The 22,409-nt window shown below is 40.6% G+C and overlaps 1 protein-coding gene across 2 annotated transcripts in view; it reads left to right on the forward strand.

Moving 5' to 3' along the window:
* Positions 1-3,467: 3,467 nt before the first annotated feature.
* The window catches only part of PRKACB (protein kinase cAMP-activated catalytic subunit beta), a 76,242-nt gene continuing 57,300 nt past the window's right edge, over positions 3,468-22,409 (forward strand). Inside the window, exon 1 of one of the 2 annotated variants that reach the window (XM_072866967.1) lies at positions 3,468-3,650. In XM_072866967.1, the coding sequence (XP_072723068.1) occupies positions 3,605-3,650 (46 nt within the window). In that variant the 5' untranslated portion in view covers positions 3,468-3,604. The remainder of the gene's footprint in view (positions 3,651-22,409) is intronic. The other variant, XM_072866968.1, reaches the window with a different exon arrangement.

Raw genomic sequence — 22,409 nt, forward strand, 5'->3', positions numbered from 1 at the left:
CAGGGTAAGAATTATCAGTACGGATGGGCAAAACTATCCATCTGTATCTGCCAATCCCTTGCAATGCAGGCACACCTTAAAGGCAAGGGAAGAAAATTAAGATGCCTAATGATTTAAATTTATTGACTTGTTTCAAATGTGTATTGAAAACAACTGCTGTAATTGCTACAGAGATGCCACTATCTTGTCTAGAAATTGGAATGATTATGGAGTGAAATGATATGTGGTCCAGAAGTAATTACCGTATGAACAAGTAATTTCCATTAAAAGCACGTGAGAGCCTTTGATCTAACAGAAATTTATCTTTTCTGTCCTGAAATGACCCTCTCATTTTTAGTTCTGCGTCTATGTAGAGTGGAATATGCAAGTTTCATCAGGGAACTATACATCTGCTACAGAGCTTTAGGCTTTTTCAGAGAAAAAGATTGGTCTTGCTAGGATGTTCCTAATCGATAGTTCCCAACAAATATGTAGAAAAATGGATTAAAACCTGCTGTGAGTCACTGAAACTACATCATTAAATGTGTATAGTTCTAAAACTGCTGAGCTGACTTTGTTAGAGTATAGCTATTTTTTTAAATCTTATACAGATCAGCAAAACAAATGAAATTTGAATTCTTAGATTGCGCCATTACTGAAATATTCTAACATATCCAAACAGAACATTTTTCATATATGCATGATTTGATTTTTTAACCAATTGTGTTGAAAGAAAGAAGACAAACTACTTTTGTATGAGCAGTGATATGAGGCATTTCAGCATCAAAGGATTTTCTATAGGGAAACCAAAGGATTGTATATAAGAAAATTAAGGCAAACTGAAGATTAGGGCTAGAATGAGCTGATGCTCTGAATGCTAAATAAGTATATATACATAACAGATAATCTATACTACATTCGTATGTTCTGCAATTAATTAATGAATATTAACTTGTTAATGTAGCATAAGTTGTGTAAGTGGTGTGAACGAGAATGCAAATGTCCAGCCCTAAGTCCTTGTTTCTGTTACCTTCAATTAGACATGTAATGCTAGGATCGTGTAAGTGGTTCATTTAATGCGTCACAGCACTGTTGACTTATATTTGTTATGGTTTTGATTATGAAAGTGATTGGGTATAAGCATTTATGCAAATCCATCAGTGCTGCATGTGTATTCAGAGCATGTGCTTATTTGAGAACTAGTGTCATGCATTGCTGCACATATATATGCAGTGCTCTGTGTGTATATATAGGATTTTGCTGGAGTACGTGCAACAACCAGCTGATCCTTGTCCAGCAAATCCCAAAGGGCAGTAAAGGCTATTGGACCTTGGTGGATCCTCACATACAGAGCCTATGCAGCATAATTTGTTAGTGAAGGAATGAGCTGTAATGCCAAGAATATGCTAAAGATGCTGCAGCGTATCTCATTTGTTAGTGATGCTGCTGCTGTCTTCTCAAGGATATCAAAATGTCTGTCAGCACCTGGATGAAAATCAGCTGACTCAGATTCAGTCTGGCCAAAATGAAAATGATGATGGCTGGAGCGGGGAAAATGTTTAAAACTGGGGTAACATCTTTACCTATCTGTGATAGCGTCTTCAGACATTTATTTAAATACTACAGCACCTCAGGTTTCTATTTTTTGTCGTCTGAGTGATCAAGATGGTTGATGGCAAAAGTACCCTCTTCTTTTCCCAAGCTTAACTTCTCCTCCTGGTGCAGATCTGGCCATTGCAATCTACAGCCCTTCCTGGCAGAGTGAATTACCGGTAACTTACTGAACCTCTGGGTAAGCGTGCAAGAATGCAGAAACTCCAGCTTTGGCAAAATGAGACAGCCCTCTTCAACAGTACCAGCTTCACCATCCCCAATGGTTTGCAGGTTATTTCCTCATTATGTCTAAGTCTTGTTTCTGATCTTCAAAGCAATAAAGACCTGGCTTCCCCAGAGACTGCTTCTTTAATCATAAAAACACAGCAACTCCTCTGAAGCAAGCAGTATCACACATATCAGGAAAATGCAAGTGAAAAGGTGAAAATCAAGAGAAAGTCCCTTAAGTGAAGCATTCATTGGTAGAACTTCAACCTACAAAATATCAAGAGAATTCAGGTAAGTGTTCCGAAAACTTTGCAGCTGGATAATCCACGCAGCTCGTACCACTGTCAAGCCACGCGCTGGCTAGATCTGCCCAGTGTTCAGATGCAACGTACTCTGCTGCAGCGTCTCAGGAGAATGGAAATTTCCCAGAGGTATCTGCTTTAGCGTGCATTTGCGTCTATGTATAAAATCCTGTCTTACAGAGAGTAAGGTATTAGGCCGTGACGGTGTGTTCTGCACCGGCAGCAGCCCAGGGTGTCAGGAGAGGACTTTGATAGCACCTGTGAAAGATGGTACCCAGGACAGCTGCTGCTGGAACAACTCATGCAGCCTGCAGCCCTGGGGAAAGAGGGCAACTGGCCGGTCCAATATACGGCCGCTGATCCGTAAGATTACCACTTCTGCTCTCCACTCTCACCACTTCAAGGCACATAAAATAGAGCCTTCTTTCTGATAAGCATTTCCTTCCAGAGCTAAAACACTCAAAGCATTCCACGTGGTAAATATATATATTTAAGGAGAGCTATCATCAACTTGAAAGTCACAACACCGTTTGAAAACGCGTAGCTGTAGCTATTTATGACATGAGTGGCAGCAAAAGGGGGGAGGCAAAAAAATCTTTCCTGGCAGCTCGCTTACTCGCCGTGCTTTTTTCCTATAGTCTGCTGAGCCATGTAAATACCGTTTGCGAACAGGCGGCAAGCGCGAGTTTCCTCCCGTAGGCTGCCGGGGCGCAGGCCCGGGCGGGACGGCCCGGCCCGGCCCGGCCGGCGGTGGCGGCTCCGCGGGGGCAGCGGCGCGGTGGGCGTCCCCGGGCCGCCAGGGATGCTCGGGGGGAGGCGGCCGAGCCCCCGGCGCCGGGCGGGCGCAGCCGCAGGGCCGCGGCGCGCTCGGCCTGCCGGGGTCACCTTGGGCACGGCGCGCCTCGCCCCCGCCTCAGCGGCCGCGCTCCGCGGGCGGGCCGGCCCTGCGGGCAGCGGGCACGGCGCTGGGAGCGCGGGCGCTCCCACGCCGCCGCCCTGCGAGGCCGGGCGCTGCGCGGGGGCACGCGGGGGCGGCCGCGCCCCCGCCACAGCGGCAGGCGCGGAAGCCGAGGGCAGCGCGCCCGCCCCGGCCCTCCGTGAGCCGCGGCTGGCGCGGGCGGGCGCCGCCCAGGGCTCCCGCAGCCCCCTCCCTCGGGCCCGGCGGCCGGGGCGGCGCCGCCCGCCTGAGGCGGCGGCAGCGGCCGGGGCCGTGGACGGCGGCGTCCCGCGCCCCGCGCGCCCCCGGCGGGCGGCGTAGCAGGGAGGAGGCGCCGCCCCGGCCGTCATTTCCGCCGTGTGTCGGGGTGGGGGAGGGGGGCAGAGCGCTCGCCTCCTCCTCCGCGGCGGCCGGAGACACAGAGACCCAGCGCGGGGCGAGGGGAGCTCAGCCGCCGCCGCCGCGCCCGCGGGCCGCGCCGCCCCGCCAGCCGAGCCCTGTCCCCGCCCGCCGCAGCCGCCCGGCATCCTTCCCGCCCCCCGCCCCGCGCCGCGCCGGCCCGGCCATGGGGAACGCAGCCACCGCCAAGAAGGGCAACGAGATCGAGAGCGGTGAGTGAGGGGGATCCGCCGCCTCCGCCCGGCGCCTGGCTCCGCTCCCCGAGGAGGGGCTGGCGGGCCGGGCCCGGCGCGCCCGCCCCGCCGCCGCAGGCCCCGCGGCCTAGCGGCTGAGGCGCCGAGCCCCCCGCCCCGCGCAGGCCCGGCCGCCCGCACCCGCCGGCCCCCGGCTCTGCGCGGCCTGCTGGCCGCCGCGGGGAGCCTGCCTCGGCCCCGGCCCCGGCCCGCCGCCGAACCGCTCGCCCGCCCGCTTCGGGGTTTAGCGTCTCAGGAAATAAGCGGGATAAATCCGCCTGCGGCCGTCGGGCCGAGGCCGCCGCCGGGCCGCGCGTCCGGCTGTCCCACAGCAGGTGTTCGTCCCCGGCGAAGGAGGAGCTGCTGGCGGGGCCGGGGTTGCGGCGGGCAGGTGTCAGCGCCTCCGCCAGCCTCCATCCTCGCCCTGGCCAGCTCGCTTTCCCCACCCCTGAACACACCCTTGCCGGCGGGGGAGGCCGCCCGCCGCGCCGCGCTCCGTCTGCGGCGGGAGGGTTTTCATCCCGCTGCGGGGAATGTAGGTCAGAAACTCCGAAGCCTGCCCGGATCGCGCAGCCCCGGTGACCCCGCCGGTCCTGCCCGCTCTCCGTGGCACAGCCCCAGCCCCGCGGCGTGTTTACATCGTTCGGGAGCGCGCTGGGAGAGCACTCGCTACAAACGTTGCTCTCCTGATCCCTGGGCAAAATGGAAGACAAAAGCATTGATCTGAACTTGCCATCGCAGGGTGCTTTTTGCTGTTTTTCCTTTTTCCTGTCTAAGGATTTCAGCATAATCTTCAAATAATATAAAGCCGATTCAATTGTTGGGAAAAAAACCCCCAGACCTTATTTTTAGTAAGTTAACTTCCTTACTTCACTTCTGGTGGAAAACTTTGGGTATGTCTGTGATGGATAAGAGAAAAGACAAGACGTAGAGAGCAGCCAGTTGTGCAAGCTCAGTGTTCCTACAACAATACCCTTTGTTACTGGAAATTCCATGGCATTATTAAAATGGAAAGAAGTTTAAACATCGAAGTTACTTTGGGGGGGGGGGGGGGTTTGCAGTTTGTTTACTTTTTGTGTGTTTACTACTGAGGTCTGGGGTAGAACTGGGTAACCCGATTGGCATAGGCCGGTGCCTGCCCACGCAGCATTCCTCTGGCTTCCCCCGGGATCTGCATGGGTGTCTCCAGCTGTGGGACCAGGGGCTCAGCTTGACCTACCCAGTTCTGCTGTGTGGTTTTGCCTTTCACTTCTTGCGTCTTATCTCATTATTATTATTATTATTATAATTTTACAATCCAAATGCTTTATGAGTATTTGACCATTATTGTTTATTTTTTATTTAGCTGAGTGCATTAATTTTTGATAGGAAGTATTTTAGCCTACCTATAAAGGTACGTGTGGAGAGAGAGAGGGTGGATTGTTTGAAGTACTTCAGTACATTTTGTACTTCATAGTAGCTGTCTTGCTATTAGTCTGTGCAGTTAAATAACACTACACCACACAGTGTTTAGTTCCATTTTAATTAATTCGTTTCTCATATTACCAAATACAGTGATTTTTAAGTTGCAGAAGGAGTTTGCTTCAGAACTCCTCTCTCTCTCTTTGTTAGAGTTTAAAAATGAAATGCTGCTAGAGACTTCAAGCTCAGATGTTCAGTTACTCAGTATATTTAGCAGCAAAAAGCTCTGTAGTGATACAACTTCTGTAACTAGGAGAAGAAATTGATCATCATTGACATACTGCTGGGAAAGACCAGGATTCACTTACTATGGAGGATCAATAATATATGAATACTATACACATAATAAATTATTAGAAGTAATATTTGGTTTACTGGCAGTGAAAGTTGATGTGTAATCTGTTCACATGATACACGGCAACTAAAAACTAAAGAAACATAAAATGTGATGGAGCTTTAATATTTCTGATACATATTCACATTGTTGAGCCAATTTTCCTGTTTTGTGTGTTAAGTGTCCTTAGTAGCACATATTCCAAACTTCAGGACACTGAAAATGAAGTTGTTTGAAATGATAACAGAAAAATAGCCAGGTTTGACTTGTAAAAGTGATGTCATGCCCTTGATCCACGCATGGAGCGTATGGTATTGTGTGGATCAAGGACATGCTAAGGTCCCTGAAAGAACAATGGAGGGTAATGCAGCTTCCACTGATAACTATACTTGCTAGTTCATGAAGTGTAATTTGAGACCTCTTTCACTATCTGTGGTCAGCACAGTAAATGCTGTTCACCTAACCGTGGCCCTTATATTCTTCTTGTTTATTTTAGTTTTCCATGTATGTTCAAATATCCCCAGTACTTGTTACTTCACTCAGGCTGTCAAGAGGAATAAAGCCAGTTGTATGTGAACACCAGTAGTGGAATGGAGGAAATGTTTCAGAGTATTTCTAGGCAGAAGTTGCAGGTGAATGAAATCTGAATGCTGGTTAAGTTTCTTAAGCTTAGCCACCAAAAAAGTGAATCAGGCTTGCATAGCAGGGAGGGAAAGATACATATGTGTATATACAGAAGATGGAAAGCTTCAGTGTAGTCCGTTAGGGTTTTCTTTCTATGCACTTCTGTTCCAGGTTCTCCAGGTGGATTTTGATTTGGAGGGCCAAAATTAAAAGCGAGCCTTTACTAAAGAGAAGCCTAAGGGTTCTGTACCCTTTTTAAACTCTGTGCCTGTTTTAAATGGTTTCATGGTTTTCCACAGGGCACAGCAGCCTACGAATTCTGAGAGTGTTTTAGAATAATAATATAAGTAATTTTCATTTGAAATTTGAAGAGACACAATTGTCAGCTGTCTTAAAAGTTTCTCTAAGTTGGATCCCTCATCCTAATATTCATTTAATTATTCACTTCATTGTTTGAGGTTTTTTTTCAGCCACTCAGTTTACGGTGGTTGAGAAAACTTCTTTTCCAGCCTGTGAGTTAAAAATGTCAACATGTGGTAAATTACATTAAAAAAAAAAAAAGCCACAGGGAGTCTACCTTGTTGCAATTAATGTAGGAAAATGTTAGCTTTATTAATATTCATTATCTTGGAATCATTTGTTAAAGTAGCACACAACAGAAACATAACTACAGCACATTTCTGAGTTTAGAAAAGGTCACATAGTATTTTTTTAATCCAGTAAGTGGATCTGTTACTTTCAAGATCATTATTGATTTTATATGAAACAGGAATGTTTTAACTTTTACTAGGACTATTTTCTAAACAGGAATGAATGTCAGCCCTGCAAATTGTAAAGTTTGTAGAAAGATTTTTTTTTTCTTCAGATAACTTGATAATACAGGTTTTTTAAGTAATTACTATGTATGGCTCTGAATTATTTGCCCTTTTAGGTATGCAAAGTAATGTTATACATGACAGCAAGAAATTTGTTTAGAAATTAATAGTAATCGCACTTGGTGTTTTGTTTGTTTTCCTAGATTCAAGAGTACTTAGCTGTGATATTGTCTGTTTCTTTCTTTTTAATTACCAGACTGGATTAGAGACCAGGTGATTAGAATACACTCTTTGGTGACTGGAAGATTTGTATACTTTCTCTTCTTCCAATAGATCTTGAAACCACACGGGTTTCTGAGTTGCGTTAGCCAGGATTCACATGGTGCTTGCTGCCTTTTCTGTATCAATATGTGGTAGTAAATTGCTTTTAAAATGTATGTTTAAAATTAAACTATACATGATCTTCAAAACATAATTCTGTACACATATCTTCTTACCTGGTAGCCAGATCTCCAGCTTCCAGTGCATGAGGAATTTATTAGTCTAACATGAATTTACTAACTTCAACTTCTGTGGTCTTTAAATAGCCAAGTACAGTGTGTGTGATGCGTATTCTGCATGTGAGTTTTATGTTCATTCACTCCTCCTCCTCCTCAAAGTGTTCCCACTACACTATCTTCAGTATGACAGAGTTCCTATTATAGTCAATTCTTCTCTTTTTAACTCTTATAATTATTCTGTAAGTAGTGCTCCTTTGAAATGTGCTTGACAGGAAGATGCAGCCTTCTTAATTTTCTTTTACCAGTAGATTTTAACATCCTCAGGGGGCATTTCTTAGAACTGAGATTTTTTTCTTATTTTTCATGTGCATTCAGTGCTGGGTCATTCTGCTGTGTGTACTCATTGAGGACCAAAAGAGACCAATAGTTTGTTTCTTGTAAAGACTGGATGAGGCAAAGCTCTGTCACTGCTGACCCTGATTAGATTAAAATTGGTGAAGTAGAGGTGAAAAGCTCTATGTCCATTATTATTCCAAGCTTGCTGATTCCCTGTCACTTTTCCAGAGACACTTGTTTCAGTGTTTTTGGTCTGAGTGTAGTTTTGTTCAACAGCTGTTGTCTTTTTTTTTTTTTCTTTTGCTTATTGTGTTTATGCTCTCTGATTTTGAAATGGACAGCTTTTGGAGCCTTGTTAACACATTTTCAGAACATCAGGTATAGTATGTATTGTATAAAGAGTAATTAACAGTATATATTCCAGTGATGCTGGAATGGACTGTATGGATGATATCTCTAAAACAATGTATTTAAAGCTTCTTTCCTTATATTTTTGAGCTTGTATTGTCTCACTATTGATCAATTAGGTTTCAGCAATATGGAACTCCATCATCTGAAAATCAGAAGTAGTTATAATTACTTGCTGAAGAAATATCTAAAAATTCCTTTGCTGTAATCACCAATGTAAGACTACCACTATGCACCATCTGAAAATTCCGCTTTAATTAAAAACAAAATGCTTATTCACAGCTTGGACTAGCAAAGAGAGAGGCTATAATTCGGTAAATGATAGCCACCTGGTAGCATAACAAAAGGTCAGAAGGACTCCCAAATGATAAATTAGTTTATGTATTTAGCTGTCGTAGTCAGGCCTTTATTACAGGCTCAGACTGCTTTAAAGACAGAATATTTTAAATTATGTGACATGCCCTTGTTGCTGGGTTTCTTTAGTGTTCATTCATTTACCCATATATCCACATTCATAGAAATGACATAATGAAAAATAATATCTTGAAAAATACTGGGATTTCTCATATTTTTGGCAAGTCATGTTGTTCCATAGTGTAATTAAGGCTATGTGTGTGTGCTGCAAAAATTAACCGTCTCACTGATACAGGGAGCAGAATGTGGACAGAGAGTAAGTGGAAAAACTGTAAGGACGCAACTCTGCAAGTTATGGTGTCACGGGTTGCCCGAGTGGAGGGCTGTGCTCCATGCTGCACGTGAGGTTGTTGATGGGAGTCTTCTCCAGTTAGTTAAGTTCTTCCGTAACTGACACATCTCTCCTTTGGACGGAGCTGTGGAAAGGCCTTTGGATGGCTGTCAGATTGTGTGTTTTGCCTGCATCCTTACTATAGACATCATGAAGGGCTTGTTTGCCCAGAAGGTTTGTTTTGTTTTGTTTTTTTTAAGCTACAGCAGTTAGTTTAATAAAGGATATTGTCCCTGCTACACAGCAGGTGGGTTCCAGATCAGATCTGGGTAGAGTGTATTTTTTTAATCAGTGCTTCTGGTCATTTAAGCTTGCAGAGTTTTCAGTGTTAGGAACCTTGAGTCGGTGAGGATTTTTCTTACAAACTTGTGAAACTTAGGGCTAGAACTTGGCAAAGAGTCTGCCCTGCAGTGCTGCTCTCAAGCTTTGTCTTTGTTACAGGTGCAAGGTGTTATTTCATAAGCATTTCTTTCAGTTGCAGTTCTGCTTTTCTGTCCTCTGCCACTTTTTTCCTGCCTCTGTGCCCTCAAGTGTGCTGGAGCAACTATTTATGAGACAACAAGGTGAACTGAATTTGAGATTGATCTAGGTTAAAAATAACCCTGCAGAAAAGGGAAAGCAGAAGGGACTTTAGTTAACCTGGATCAGCTTCCTGATCCAGTTCACTGCAGCTACGCTAACAGTTGTACCAGTGCAGGCAGGATATGGCACAGAGGTGAGACTGGATAGCAGGCACAAAATAGGGGTTGTCTGACCTCCTGCTGTTGCCGAAAGGAGAGCTGTGGTGCTGTGGTCTCAGGCTGTACTGCAAGTCTTTTCTTACCATATGCAGTTTCTACGCTGTGAGCTAGAAATGCTTCCTGGGGAGTGGGGGAGAGGACAAAGTAGCAGTGGAGCTGTGAGGAGGTGAGTGAGTGAGAAATGTGTTGTCTTAGGAGTTGCAAAACTGGAAAGATAAAATCACCGTCCTTTTTTCCCCCTTTTTTTCCCCCTGGTATGGTTGGGAAAGGATTACACACATTCCTTTGTCTAATTTTATTTATTTGTGTTATCCTGGTGTTCAGGAGGGCTAGTCATGAATCAGGACCCCGTTTTGTTTGTACAAACACAAAACAGACAATTTATTCTCCAAAACCCACATGTTCTGTTTTGGATAATAAGGTGAATACAGACAGATGGGAAATACAAGATGAAAGTGAGACTAGTAGTCTGTGTAGCAGGAGAATTGGGATAAAGCAATTTGAGGGTATGTTTGTAGATGTTGCTGTGCAGGGAGCTAGAAGAAAGATACTGGGGTAGCCCTGCATGTGGTGTTTGGGATCAGCACTGGTAGATGAGTCTCTTCGGTGCTTGGTTGAGCCTGTCACTTCGGCATCCTACTTGCTGTTTCTTCAGCGTCACAGCAGAATAACGTCCACTAAGAGTAAGGTTTAACAAAACAGCTGAGCCCATCTGGTGGCTTGTACTGTTGAAAAATATGTTTTTATTCCTAGACACTTCATGGGTCACAATTCTAGTGTTTTTCCCATCCATTGATAAGCTATTTTACATAGGCAGAAAACTATGTGTTTTTTATCCCTTTGGGTTATCTGTAATTACTTTGCACACCAAATCAATTCACTGAGGTGTCGGATGGCAACAGACAGAATCAAAGGAAGCTATGAAAGCACTGTTGGCAATGAAATGGTGAGGTGGCAAGAAAAAGGAGTCTCTTTTCTTAGCATTGAGCCCTTAGATTAACTCAACAGTTTCCTAAGACCTCACCCTGCTAACTTCTTGGAAAAATGATTACTCCAAACTACCCCTTTCCCACCTGCCTTTGTTCGTATAATGAATTACTTCAAGGATTGGAGTTTTTAGTGGGAGATGTTAGCATCTAGCAGTTGGACTTTGCTTTTTCAAGCTTTTCGAGTTATATGAAGGTAGAGAAAAATATAGCAAAACATTGCTTCTTTCCATCTCCACACTTATCATATGGATCTTTAAGACAATAATATTTGAAGAGTTTTTTGTTGTTTTTTTCATTTTGTATTTAGTTTCAGTTCTCTTTTTGCCAATTTGATACTCAAACTAAGAAATGTTTTTATTTCATTCATTCATTTTCTAATTCATTAAACTATTTTCTACTATTCCCTGTCCAGAGGGGTTCATCTATAATCATAGAGGGCTTGCTAGCTTGTGATACAATGAATTCTGGTATGTATTCGTAGATACACATGTAGTATGGGTTAGGCTAACTGTGTGGGTTGCTTAACATTTTACCATGTAGTAAAGGTGTGGAAACACCTTGTTGGTTTGGGTTTTGTTTGGGGTTTTTTGTTGTGGGTTTTTTTTTTTTTTTAGGCTGCAATTTTAATAACTTCAGACTAAACAACCAGTTTGTTTTCAGTGTTTCTTTACATTGAGATATCATCTGCCTATAGTTTTAAGCCATAGTTTGAGGGTTTTAGAAAATCTTTCAGAAAATCCTAGAGGTGTATAAATACACTCTGCATGTTAGAGATAAATGGGCCTTGAGACTCTGAGAAAGCAAAAATTTTTTCCATGACATAGCTGTTCTCTACCAGAGAAAGCCTGATGAGCGTTTTGAGCCAAGTTCTCTCTATAGGAAGGGCAGAGAATTACTGTTCTACATTGCACTGACTGCTTCTTCTGCTTCACTAAAAACTCTGCTTCTACTGCTTCTGAGACACATGGTGTCTGTGTGATAGACTAACACTGAAATGTAACATACCTTACTTGTGAAGTTAAAACAAGAGGCATAGAAAATCCTCCTTCAACACATTGTTAGATGAATGAATATCTAATCTGCTGGGTGATTTATAAAGGTAAGCGTTAGTTTTGTTATCCATCTGCCTCTTGTTAACTTTTATCCTTTTGTTAAAATACTGTCATGTTTAAACAGAGGACATCAGGAACTTTTTGTTTATTTTATTTCATTCAAGTTAAGCTGCTTCCAGCAAGTACATACTTGTTAACCTACTGCACTTGCTGTTAGCACTTGTCTATAAACCCACAGACTTCCACAGCTGCAGTGTGGTTCAATAAATTAAAACAAAGGAAACTGCATTTCTGGCATGAAGAAGGAAACTTTAAAGATAGAAAAGATTGTTGTTTTGCCTGTGCCCAGAATCCGTTTGCTCTTCCCTCTCATGAAATGACATAATTAAGGGTGTATGTACTCAGATACATCAGCAGGTGCATTGTAATAATAATTAAGGTTAGTTTTGATTACTATGATATTAGGCAGTTTGAAATTCTTTGTTTGTCTTGTAGCAGGTAACAGTAATAGGTTTATTGTATATTTAAATTCTAATTGTTAAGCATATGATAATCTAGCCTTACTTTGCACAGGAGAAAAATGTGACTTAACTGCACCAAAGTCTATCATTAAGATAAAGGTTTTAATGCAAATTACCTGTATTAAAGCATTTTATTAACTGATCCATAGATTAATGTGGAGCCTGGAGGTTTTAATCAGAGTTTCTCATTGAAAAACAGGGAAGGTGGTGAGAGAGAGAGAAAAAATGTATTACATAGCTGAAGTCATGCCAAACCAATTTGAAAGATCATGGTATTTCCTTCAAACAGGTGTCATTATGATGAAAGGAGATGCGTTTTCATTGACTTGTTGAGGACTATTTTGTATCAGGCACTTTTTAAAAATTCAGTGCTTCAGTCATACATTTGGTCCTTGTGAAAACTTGTGCAATGAGAAAGCGGGGCTTCTCATTGAAATTCAGGACTATGCGTGCACTGTAGAGCCCAGCATTGGTACTCTGCTTTGGGAATTACAGGTTAAACATCCTAAAGCAGTAGACTGCAACAGTGCATCCTGTGGTCAAGCTGGTTTCTCTCCGTTGGCTTAAAAATCAACATTTTAGTGGTACTTGTTTATGTGAACTGAACTTCGGAGTGAAATAAGGTGCTAAATCATTTAGCTTAATTTAATGGCCTATATGAATATGAAATTGCAAAACAAATAAGTTTTGTAATTAGTGTAAGTCTACAGCAGCTTCATGGGATGTGGAATCGCCTGGGAGGTTCCGGGTGTGTAGTGCTTTGTAATGGTTCTTATGGTGTTTGCTGGTTCTTTTGCAAAGGAGCAGATTTTTTTTTTTTTCTTCTTTGAATTTCTTGAAGACTAATGATCAGATGCAAAACTGACACGAGAACAAAATTAGCTTTGGTTTTTCACACAGATTGCTTTAATACCTAGGAACAGTTCAATTTCTATCTAAAATTTGTCTATTGTTATGACACGCTTTCTGCCAAAAGATTGCTCTTTCGATTCTACCTACACCATTATCCAACTGCTCATTTAGTATTCAAATGCAGAATTTATTTCATTTGCATATCAACTTAGGGTTTTTTATATTGAACTCCGAGGTAGAACATTATTGAACTTTAAATGAATGTGTCCACAGTTTGGTTTTTTTTCCTCCTTCTGTTTTCATTGCTGAGTAACATGTGTTACCATTGGTAGGTAACAAACATATCAAACATGTTGCATCTAAGGTGAACACCCAGGAAAATGTTGGCAGGATGGCAAAAGGTACTGAATGATTCCCATATGAAGAATTACTATGTAAGTGACATCTCTTCTGTCTAGAATAGATAGAGGATATGATCTGTAAAATTGTGTGTGGCATGGGAAGTGAGAAGTGTCCTATGCTTGCCCTGTTCTTGCTTTTTTTAAGCAGCCACTTCGAGCCATGGTTTCTATTGGCTTTTTCCTTAGGGACAGATAAGAATTTATTCCTAATAAAACATTAGAGTCCTCCTTGAGAACGAGGAACTACAGAAAAAGAGAATGGAGAGAAACCAGGCAACAGTTGGTAAAAGAAGGTGTATGGGTCAAGAAATGTAAAATTAGGGAGCCAAAGGGAGCACTAAGCAGAGTATGGTCTGAGTCTTGTCTGTGTTCTCCTGTCCTGGAAGAGGGAGCTGATGGACGTTGGCCAGAGATGCTCTGTCTGAGGAGGTGGAAGTAGATGCCATGGGTGTCAGGGTCATCCTGTGAAGCTTCTTCCTCCTAGTTGCAGCTTGGTCAGAGCCAGTGGAGTTGATGAGATCTTGCATCACGTAGAGCCTTAGAGGGGAAGTGTGTAAATACAAAGGTGAGCAAAGAGCATCTTAATAAGAGGTTTTGGGGATGCTGGAGGAGGGATTGCCACTTGTCTCACTTGGGCCATGGCACATGTGTGTATTCCACCTTATCCCAGAGGAAGCTAAACTCTCAAGGACCCCATGAACAGCAGTATGGATGTGCCCATCTCTTTAAAACGTTTTTCCTGGCTGGGCTCTGGATTTAGCCCAGAGTACAAGCCGGTCCACCTGGCGTCTTGCCTCTTCTGATGGTAGGAGATCCTGTCTCCTGCTGTCTGGGCAGGGCAAAAGGTGAGAAAGTGAAGTATGAGTGCATAGTGGAATTTTCCAAGATGAGGAGTGAAGATGAACTAGATGTCATGAAGCCTACTGAAATACTGTGTGGGGAAGTATGTGTATATATCATGGGGACAACAATCTTATGCTGGTGTTACAGTTCCCTCAGTCTTGTAACCAGGAATTACGCTGTTGCTGTAGGGGTGGCTTTGCACATCAGGGCACCGGTGACTGGCTTCATGCCAGATACCCAAAGCTACATATTCTGGTTCTGCCACAGATGCCAGGTATACTTGGAGTGTTGTATAGTTTCAGCCATCTTTAGCATTTTCTGTTGACACCTGTTACGGCGAGTCCCTTATTTACCTAAAGACCTAATCTTCTTTGTGCACTTGACTCTATTCCTAGCAGTCCTCGCCTATGTTTTCCTGTAGTCTGACGTTAGACAGTTTTACATTGTACTGAAATCCATTGTTTTCTGTACCGAAGCGGTACTTTTTGTTTGATCTTTTTATCATGATAATTGTAGGTGCTACTTGTACACCTGCAAACAGGATTGTTTTGTTTTTGTTTTTTTTTAATAGATGGTGTCTCTTTAGAAGCTTGCTATTTTCAGGAGCTAAACTGATATTATAAAGTTGTTCCCTTCAGAAGAGTTGGCATGTTTTGGTGGTGGTGGTTTTTGGTTTTTGTTTTGTTTGTTCTTTTTTAGGCAGATGCTTGAAACTATGCCATTTATTAAAGAAAAGCATTTGCTAAGTAATTGATAGCAGGAATGTAGAACATAATTTGGCCAAATAACTGTTGTGCTTTTCAACTGTAGGAAAGTGTTGCATGATGATTTGGTTGAATTTCTAAATCACTTATAGCCACAATTATTTGTTGGTATTACTTAGAATGGTTTTCAGGAGCTTTTTTAGAAGCGACTTTATAGTTTCTGCTGGGCGAGAGCTGTGCTTTCAGAGTAGAACCTGGTTTCTGCTGGTATGGTGGTTTTTGGAAAAAAAAAAAAAAACCAAAACACAACATGTATTGTCTCCAGCTTGAGGTTTAAGGCTATAATTACAAAACTTTCCTCAACTTGCTGCTTAGGGAGTAGTTATGTGACCAATTTTCTTTGGCGGTAAAGCTGACTTGAAAAATTCCTGCCCCGATCAGCCCTGCTGCTCTGCTCGCAACTACAATTTGCTGCTCCCCCTGTGCTGATACAGCTGTTTGAGGACTGCTCTGAAGTGTCACCGAAATGGGTAAAACCCTTGCTTCCACCCGGCCCTGCTGTTTTAACCCATTAATTTCATGGACCTGTCTTAAAATATGGCCCCACCTTGTGTTGGACTGATACAAAGGAGGCATGTGAAAGAAAGGGTGAAACATTGTAAGTGGATTTTGCCACTGAAGAAAAGATACTAAGCATTTCACTGAAGGGAAGGAGAAAATGCTAGCGTCGCAGAGTGTTGATCTAAGCTTTTAGATAGACAGGTTAACCTGAGATGGTTTTTAATTTGAGGGTCTCTTTGGAGCCTTCCCTTCAACCAGAGATGCTGCTGACTGACTTTTGTAACGCTATGCATCACCATGCCATTCTCAAATACTATCAGCAAAAAATGTCCTATTTTTGCTTACTACTGAGACTAAAATAGTATTTGTAACATTTTAGTTCTGTTAAATGCGATTGCCCTCATGGTCATCAGAGCAAAATTTATTTTGACAAAGTTATCAAAAGGATCACCAGCCTTCCTTTTTATATTTTTAATTACTCCAGAATGTACTCAAGTATTTGTTAGGACAAATAAAACTGGAAGATGACTAATACATACACACTCATTTTAGATGCAGCATGTGAGTAGGGAATAACAGGAGGAAGAAGAGAGGCGTGCAGATCTATGCAGTAGCACAATGAGAGATGTGAAAGAACCAGATATCGAAGCTAGCCTAAATGATACAGTAAAGCTAGAGGTATAAGCATTGCAAATTTAGTATGATCTTCGACAAGAAAAATTAAGGCATCTCTTGCATTTACCTTTTCTGCAGTTGAACTGAATTTTCCACTTAATGGTGAAGATACGGATTTTCTGCAGGATGTATTTTTCATTTAAAGTGAAAATAAAGTTTGTAGCCTTACTGCCCTTTCTTTCAAAAGATAACTTGTGGTAGTTCTGCCTGCCTTTGTGTGAAAATAATCCGAAACAGAAAATAGTAGTTGGCTGGTTTTCCACAGTTCTATTGAACATTGTAATTTTCTCCACCAACTAAATTGACTCATTCATTTCCACTAATACATACAAACTTACTTGTTCCACTGCCAGTCTTGTTGTTAAGAGGACTAGCCCAAAAAGCAGTGGCTGGGAAAACAGAGTACTAGATGCTCAGTATGGAAAGCAGATAAATGCAAGCCTTTCACACACAGTCCCTTCGGACTTGGACACAAGAGGGAAATTTTTCACGATGGGAACAATCAGCCATTGGAGTAGTCTCCCCAGGGAAGTGGTGGATTCCCCAGCATTGGACACTTCTAAGATTCGGCTGGACAGGGTGCTGGGCCATGTTGTCTAGACCTTGCATTTGCCAAGAAAGGCTGGACCAGATGATCCTTGAGGTCCATTCCAGCCTGGTATTCTATGATGTGTTATGAAGAAGCTGAGTAGCAAAGCAAGTCTGTTGAGCTTGAGGTTGCTGCTTGTGCAGCACTTGAGAGGGGTTTATAGAAAGTGACTGCTAGTTGGAGAGGAGAGAATAGAGATCAGGTACATTTATGAAGAAATAGAGCAGTGGTGAGAATTTGGATTTCTCTCAAATGGCATGGTGGTGGTTGGATAACCTGAAGAGGGCAAGAGCTATATGAAAAGCAGTTTTGATTTCTTGTTGAATGTACATTTAATCATGAAAAAAAGAGCCATTTACTGAGTTTGGATAAGATGTGTGCTACAGTTGCAAAAGACGGAATATATTCAGTATTATGGGCGTAAGACACAATATTGGCAGTTTTCTGAGAGTCAAAGTAGTAGTAAATACTGAAGAAGGAAGGTGCAAAAGAATAAAGAAATAGTATTATTACTCCCTATTAAGTGTTTACTAATGATATAGGTAGCAGCAATAGCATTATAGCATGAGGAATATTTTTCCTCTTCCAAAATACAGAAGTACACTAGTGTTATGTGTAAAATAAAAATAAATAAAATTAAAAAAAAAAACAACAAACAAGCAAAAAACTGTTGACACACGTAAAAGCCCAGTTTTTCTTTACTGGTAATAAGGAGCATTCTTGATGTGGTAGAAAAAAAGGTCTAATCATCCTCTGTTACGCAAATCTCTTAATGTTTCTCTTCTTTGGGACCCTTGCTTCCTTGCTGACAAGAGGCCATTGGACCTTTACTTGTGCTCCAAGAATATGATGAAACAGTAAATCTCCCTATTTGTGGTTACATCAAGAACTGTTGAATAAAAGGTAGTATTAAATTTTTTCTGGTGTTTCGTCATATGGCAGAGCATATTCTCTCATGAAAGATTAAATTGCAGATGCTGCTGACATCTGTTACTGTTTGGGAGGTTCTTGTTTCTTTGTGTATTTGGAGGAGGGTTATCTGAATCATAATTACTTGTCTGCTGCAGCAGCAGCAACTTTGCAGTATCCTTTGATAGGAGGCAATCTGGAACCACAAACGAAAACAATACTTCATTTTTATAGATGTCTGTTCTTACTGGTGTGGTTTTTGTGGTCTAAACACAGCTTAATTGTCACAGCATTGGATAATTTAGAACTGAACTTAGAGGACTGCTATGTGAAGTACTAAAATACTGTGCTTAGAATTAGACATTGTTGCTGTGTAAAAAGTACTTCCAGCTAATTGTTCTTCTCAAGTACTTCTTCAGCAGTGATAGTATTTAAGAAGGGACAGCAAAATTAGAACAGTTTTGAAAGATGACCTACAAGCAGATATAACTCTGGTCCTTCAAATTGTTACAATTTAAGAAGGCAAAAATGTAGTCATAACAGTAGCCTAATATTTGTAGCTTCTTTATACTGAAGTATGCATATACTGTATGCATAGATGGAATTCTCTTAACTGAAGGAGGATATCTGAAGAAGGGGAAGAGGAAATTTCCCCTGTAATTTTTCAGGTTAGAGAAAGCAAGGAGAAGGATAACAGTTTTATTACAACCAATATAATTATGCTCTAGGTAAGATCATTGTTTGTAAACATTTTATTGTATTTTGACAATGTTGTTGAGTGATAGATTTGAGTTGAAGTTAGAAAAATGGGAAGAAATGGTAGTTAATATATCAACAGTATAGCATTCATGTATTAGTAATTTTAAATTCTGTAAGGTACATTAATATTCTGTAGAGTTATGTGAGATACTACAGGAAATCAGAGATCAGTTTACCTTTTTTCAAGTAAATGCAGAAAAGAGTGGAGGTGATGGCCAGTTATTGTTCTATTCACATCTTAGTCATTGTCTTTGCCAAAGTGACCAAAATAATAAGCGTGTTTCAAGGGAAGGTCTTTTAATATGTTGTGGGGTTTTTTTAATCAGGTATAGTTGTTTTATTCATTTATATGAAAGGAAATAAAGTCTATTTTAAATACTTCTACTCTTACAGAAATTTTTTATTCTTTCATTTGAATCTTAGAATGTATGGATTATACTACTATTCCAAACAGCAGTAATTTTGGTCAGAAGATAATGGTATATATGTAACCTCCCTGTAAATAGGCCATAAAGCATTGGCAGTCTAGTGGTGGTGGTGAGGTAGTTATATTTTGTAATTTGGGTGTCTGGTTAAGGGTAGAAAAAAATTGGACATTTATGTTCAAAGTTGAATTTTTAAAATTATGTCATTAATGGGTAAGGGATGTGCTTTTCTTCTATTGGCACTTGTTCGTACTAGTATGGTACAATTAACTTTTTTCCTTACCTCAGTGAATTTTTTTAGCCTCTTAACAAAAGCATTTTTAAGAAGTCATTTTTAACTTTAAGAAACTGAAAAGCTTTTTACAGTGCAATCAGATATTCTGGTGTTCTGTTAGACAATGTAAGTACATAATTTTCATTAATTCAAGTTGCATGATGCAGTATTACTTGGCGATTTATTAACAAAGAGTCTAGCTTAGGAACAAATTTTTATGAGTATCGAGACAGTTTGTCTTAATTCAGTGTTTCTGTTTTAGTACATGTAGCAACATCAAAAATGTGAATATCTTCTTTATTGACAAGTATTTTCTGTTAAGTTCTTCCCATTAAGTGATTTTAATCACAAGCACTATTAGCATTCTCACTAAAATAAAGTATGTTGAATTTGGGATGTGTCTTTCCTGCCAACAGGTGTTTATGCACCATGTGTCTGTGCCTTTCTGTTTTGCCTTTTATCTTCTAAAATCTAGAATAGAAATTACCACAGGCTGCCAAGATTGTCATTCTTACTGAACTTTACCCCTCAATTCCTGCACCTATTCAGGTAATCAGGAAGACATTTCCACTTTTAGAAAAAGAGGACATGTACATCTTGTTAAAACAAGGCGTCATAGGGTACTTTTTAACTCTTTGTATTTCAAGAAGATATTTTTATCTCATAATTCAGGATAATAGGGATGTTTTAAATAGTAAACATTGGTGTCTATTTCAGTTTAAAAACTTTGCATTTTAATATTTTTAACTACTAGATATTAGTTAAAATTTGCTTTGCTTAGAGTAAAGATTACATTATTTCAGTGTGGTTTTCAGTATCTTACTTTGCCTGATAAGAATAGGATTATTCAAACCCTTTGGAGATACGTTTCTGTTGCTGCCCCTTCTTACTATCACATTTGTGGTATTATGGGTTGGATAAATTTTTTGTGAAAACGAAGGATGGAAATGCAGCTTTCCTATTCTTGGTAAATAAAGCAAAAAAATCCACCAAAACTCAATCAAATTAATGTTTTCAAATTAAAAAAAACAGGCAGCACACTGGTGAAATATTTCAGGCAGGAGAACTATATCACTTGAGGAGTGTACCTGGATGTCATTTGGTAAAGATGTGTGTATGTGTGTTTCTGAGAGGGGAATCAAAGACACAGCAAGAAAGCCCTGGATACAGTTTGAGCAAACAGTGGAACATGGCCTGTGAAAAACATAGCAAGGTATTTTTCAGCTGAGCGTGGCTAAAGAAGCCTTATTATGGACTTCTCAGGTTCATTTCTTCTTTGTAGAGGTAGGCTTTTATACATTCTTTGTAAATACCCAAGATTGAATCGAGATAATCTGCAGAGAGCAGCATCTCGTGTATTTCTATTCAAGTGGTGAGTGGATGATGGAAACAGGTAACCAGCTCAGGTCAAGTAGGTAGCAGTGTGCATTTGTGTAAGCAGCATGTTTTTTTCTTTCTTGACTGACTTCCAGCCGTAATGATATCTACTATCCTGAAGATTATTTTGCTGTACTACCTAGTCATATTTCTTTGCTTTTGATTTATGTTTTATTATTTATATCAACAAGCTAAAACATGAATTTTCAACTGATACATCAGTTTCCTGTCCTGGGCAGTTAAATGCCAATATATGCTTTCTTTATAGAAACTGCTTCTCAGAGTTTGTGATCACATGCCACCACATACAGTGTGTCAGTTTATTTTGCAAAACTGATGCTTTCTTGCTGCTAAGAAAGTTTGCAATTCTTATATAAATTTATAAGCTTTAAAAAAAAATCTGGTGCAGCTCTTCCAGTTCTGTCAAACCTTTATTGTCCATGAATAAAGAGTCAGCTTAAAAATAAGCTTCTATGGTCATAGAGCTGTGATAACAATTGGAGGATTCCTTGCTTGGGCAAGTTAATATCAGTATCTTGGGGGGAGGGGGAAGGTTTTTGTTAGGGAATTTGTTTCTCTTGTTCCTATGTATTCTTCTTGAACTTCTTTCAGATGTAATTAGCATAACCCCCCCACACACCCCCGTTTTTTTGTTGTTGTTGTTGCACCTTTTTTTCAAGCTGTCTTTCTATCTGGGTCTGTTTCAGCCAGATTTCTTTTATGTCTCCATTACATTTTCATTCAGATTGGAATTAATACAATAACACACACACACATACATATCACTTTCAACTGTTTTCTATTGAAGTTCTATGTGAAAGTTATTTGATTTGATATATTACCAAAAATTTAGCAATACAATGGATAGAGAATAAAATGAAACCATGGTTTCCTCCCTGTTTATGTTCTTACTGTTCTAATTGGTTTGTGGAACAAAAAATAATTCTTCAATGCCATGTCAGACCAACTTTCTCCATTGTATTATAAAGCGAAATGTTCAAGTAGCCTTGAAATCTTGGCAATTTTGACATTACAGAGTTCTTAAGTTGGTATGCTACAACTTTGTTTTATTCCTGTGTTTGTTATGAGTTAGGGAATCGTGAGGTTCTGTATCTGTGACTGTAGATGTACTGGGTACCATTCAGAACCATAGTGCAGGTAAAGTAAATGTAAGGATTAGGAAGAAATCTGTAAAGAAGGCAAGGAGATCAATAGAACTGTTTGTCATCAGAAATATGAAAGGAGCCCAGTATTTTCAAAATTTACTATTCTTCTATTTGAAAACTTCTCTGAGAGAGACTTTCATAGCTGATATGACAGAATTTTATGGGAGGGTCTGCTGATGAACCACCTCTTAGTCTAGATGATGCCACAAGGTGATACTTGACTTTTAGGTTTCTTTTTTAAAACCCTCTAAGTTTCTGTAATCAAAATGAGAAAGAAAGAAAAAATAGTAATGTTGGAAAATCAAACTTTAAAAGGCAGGAAATGCAGGATTAAAATTACCTGTGTGACTGTATTTTAGCTCCTTTGCACCTATGTGTTGTAAGAGAGAAAATTGCATTATTATATGCTCCTTCTTCCCCTCCAAAGGATGTTGCTACTTTCAGTGCACAGGACATTGAGCAGTACTCAAAAGTACATTAAGCAAGTTTTATTTATCTTTTCTTTGTTATTTTCAGTGCATGTCTGTCTACCTTATTTACTGCACATTATTCTTTTCCTTGGGAGCTTTTTACAGAAATCATTATCTTAGTATACAACTGTTTTGCAAACATTGAATTTACCTTTACAACATTCTGCTAAATGAGGAGGTTTTCTTATTCCCATTTTACGAATAGGGA

Source organism: Ciconia boyciana, chromosome 7 (genome assembly GCF_034638445.1).
Source record: "Ciconia boyciana chromosome 7, ASM3463844v1, whole genome shotgun sequence".
Classification (NCBI taxonomy): domain Eukaryota; kingdom Metazoa; phylum Chordata; class Aves; order Ciconiiformes; family Ciconiidae; genus Ciconia; species Ciconia boyciana.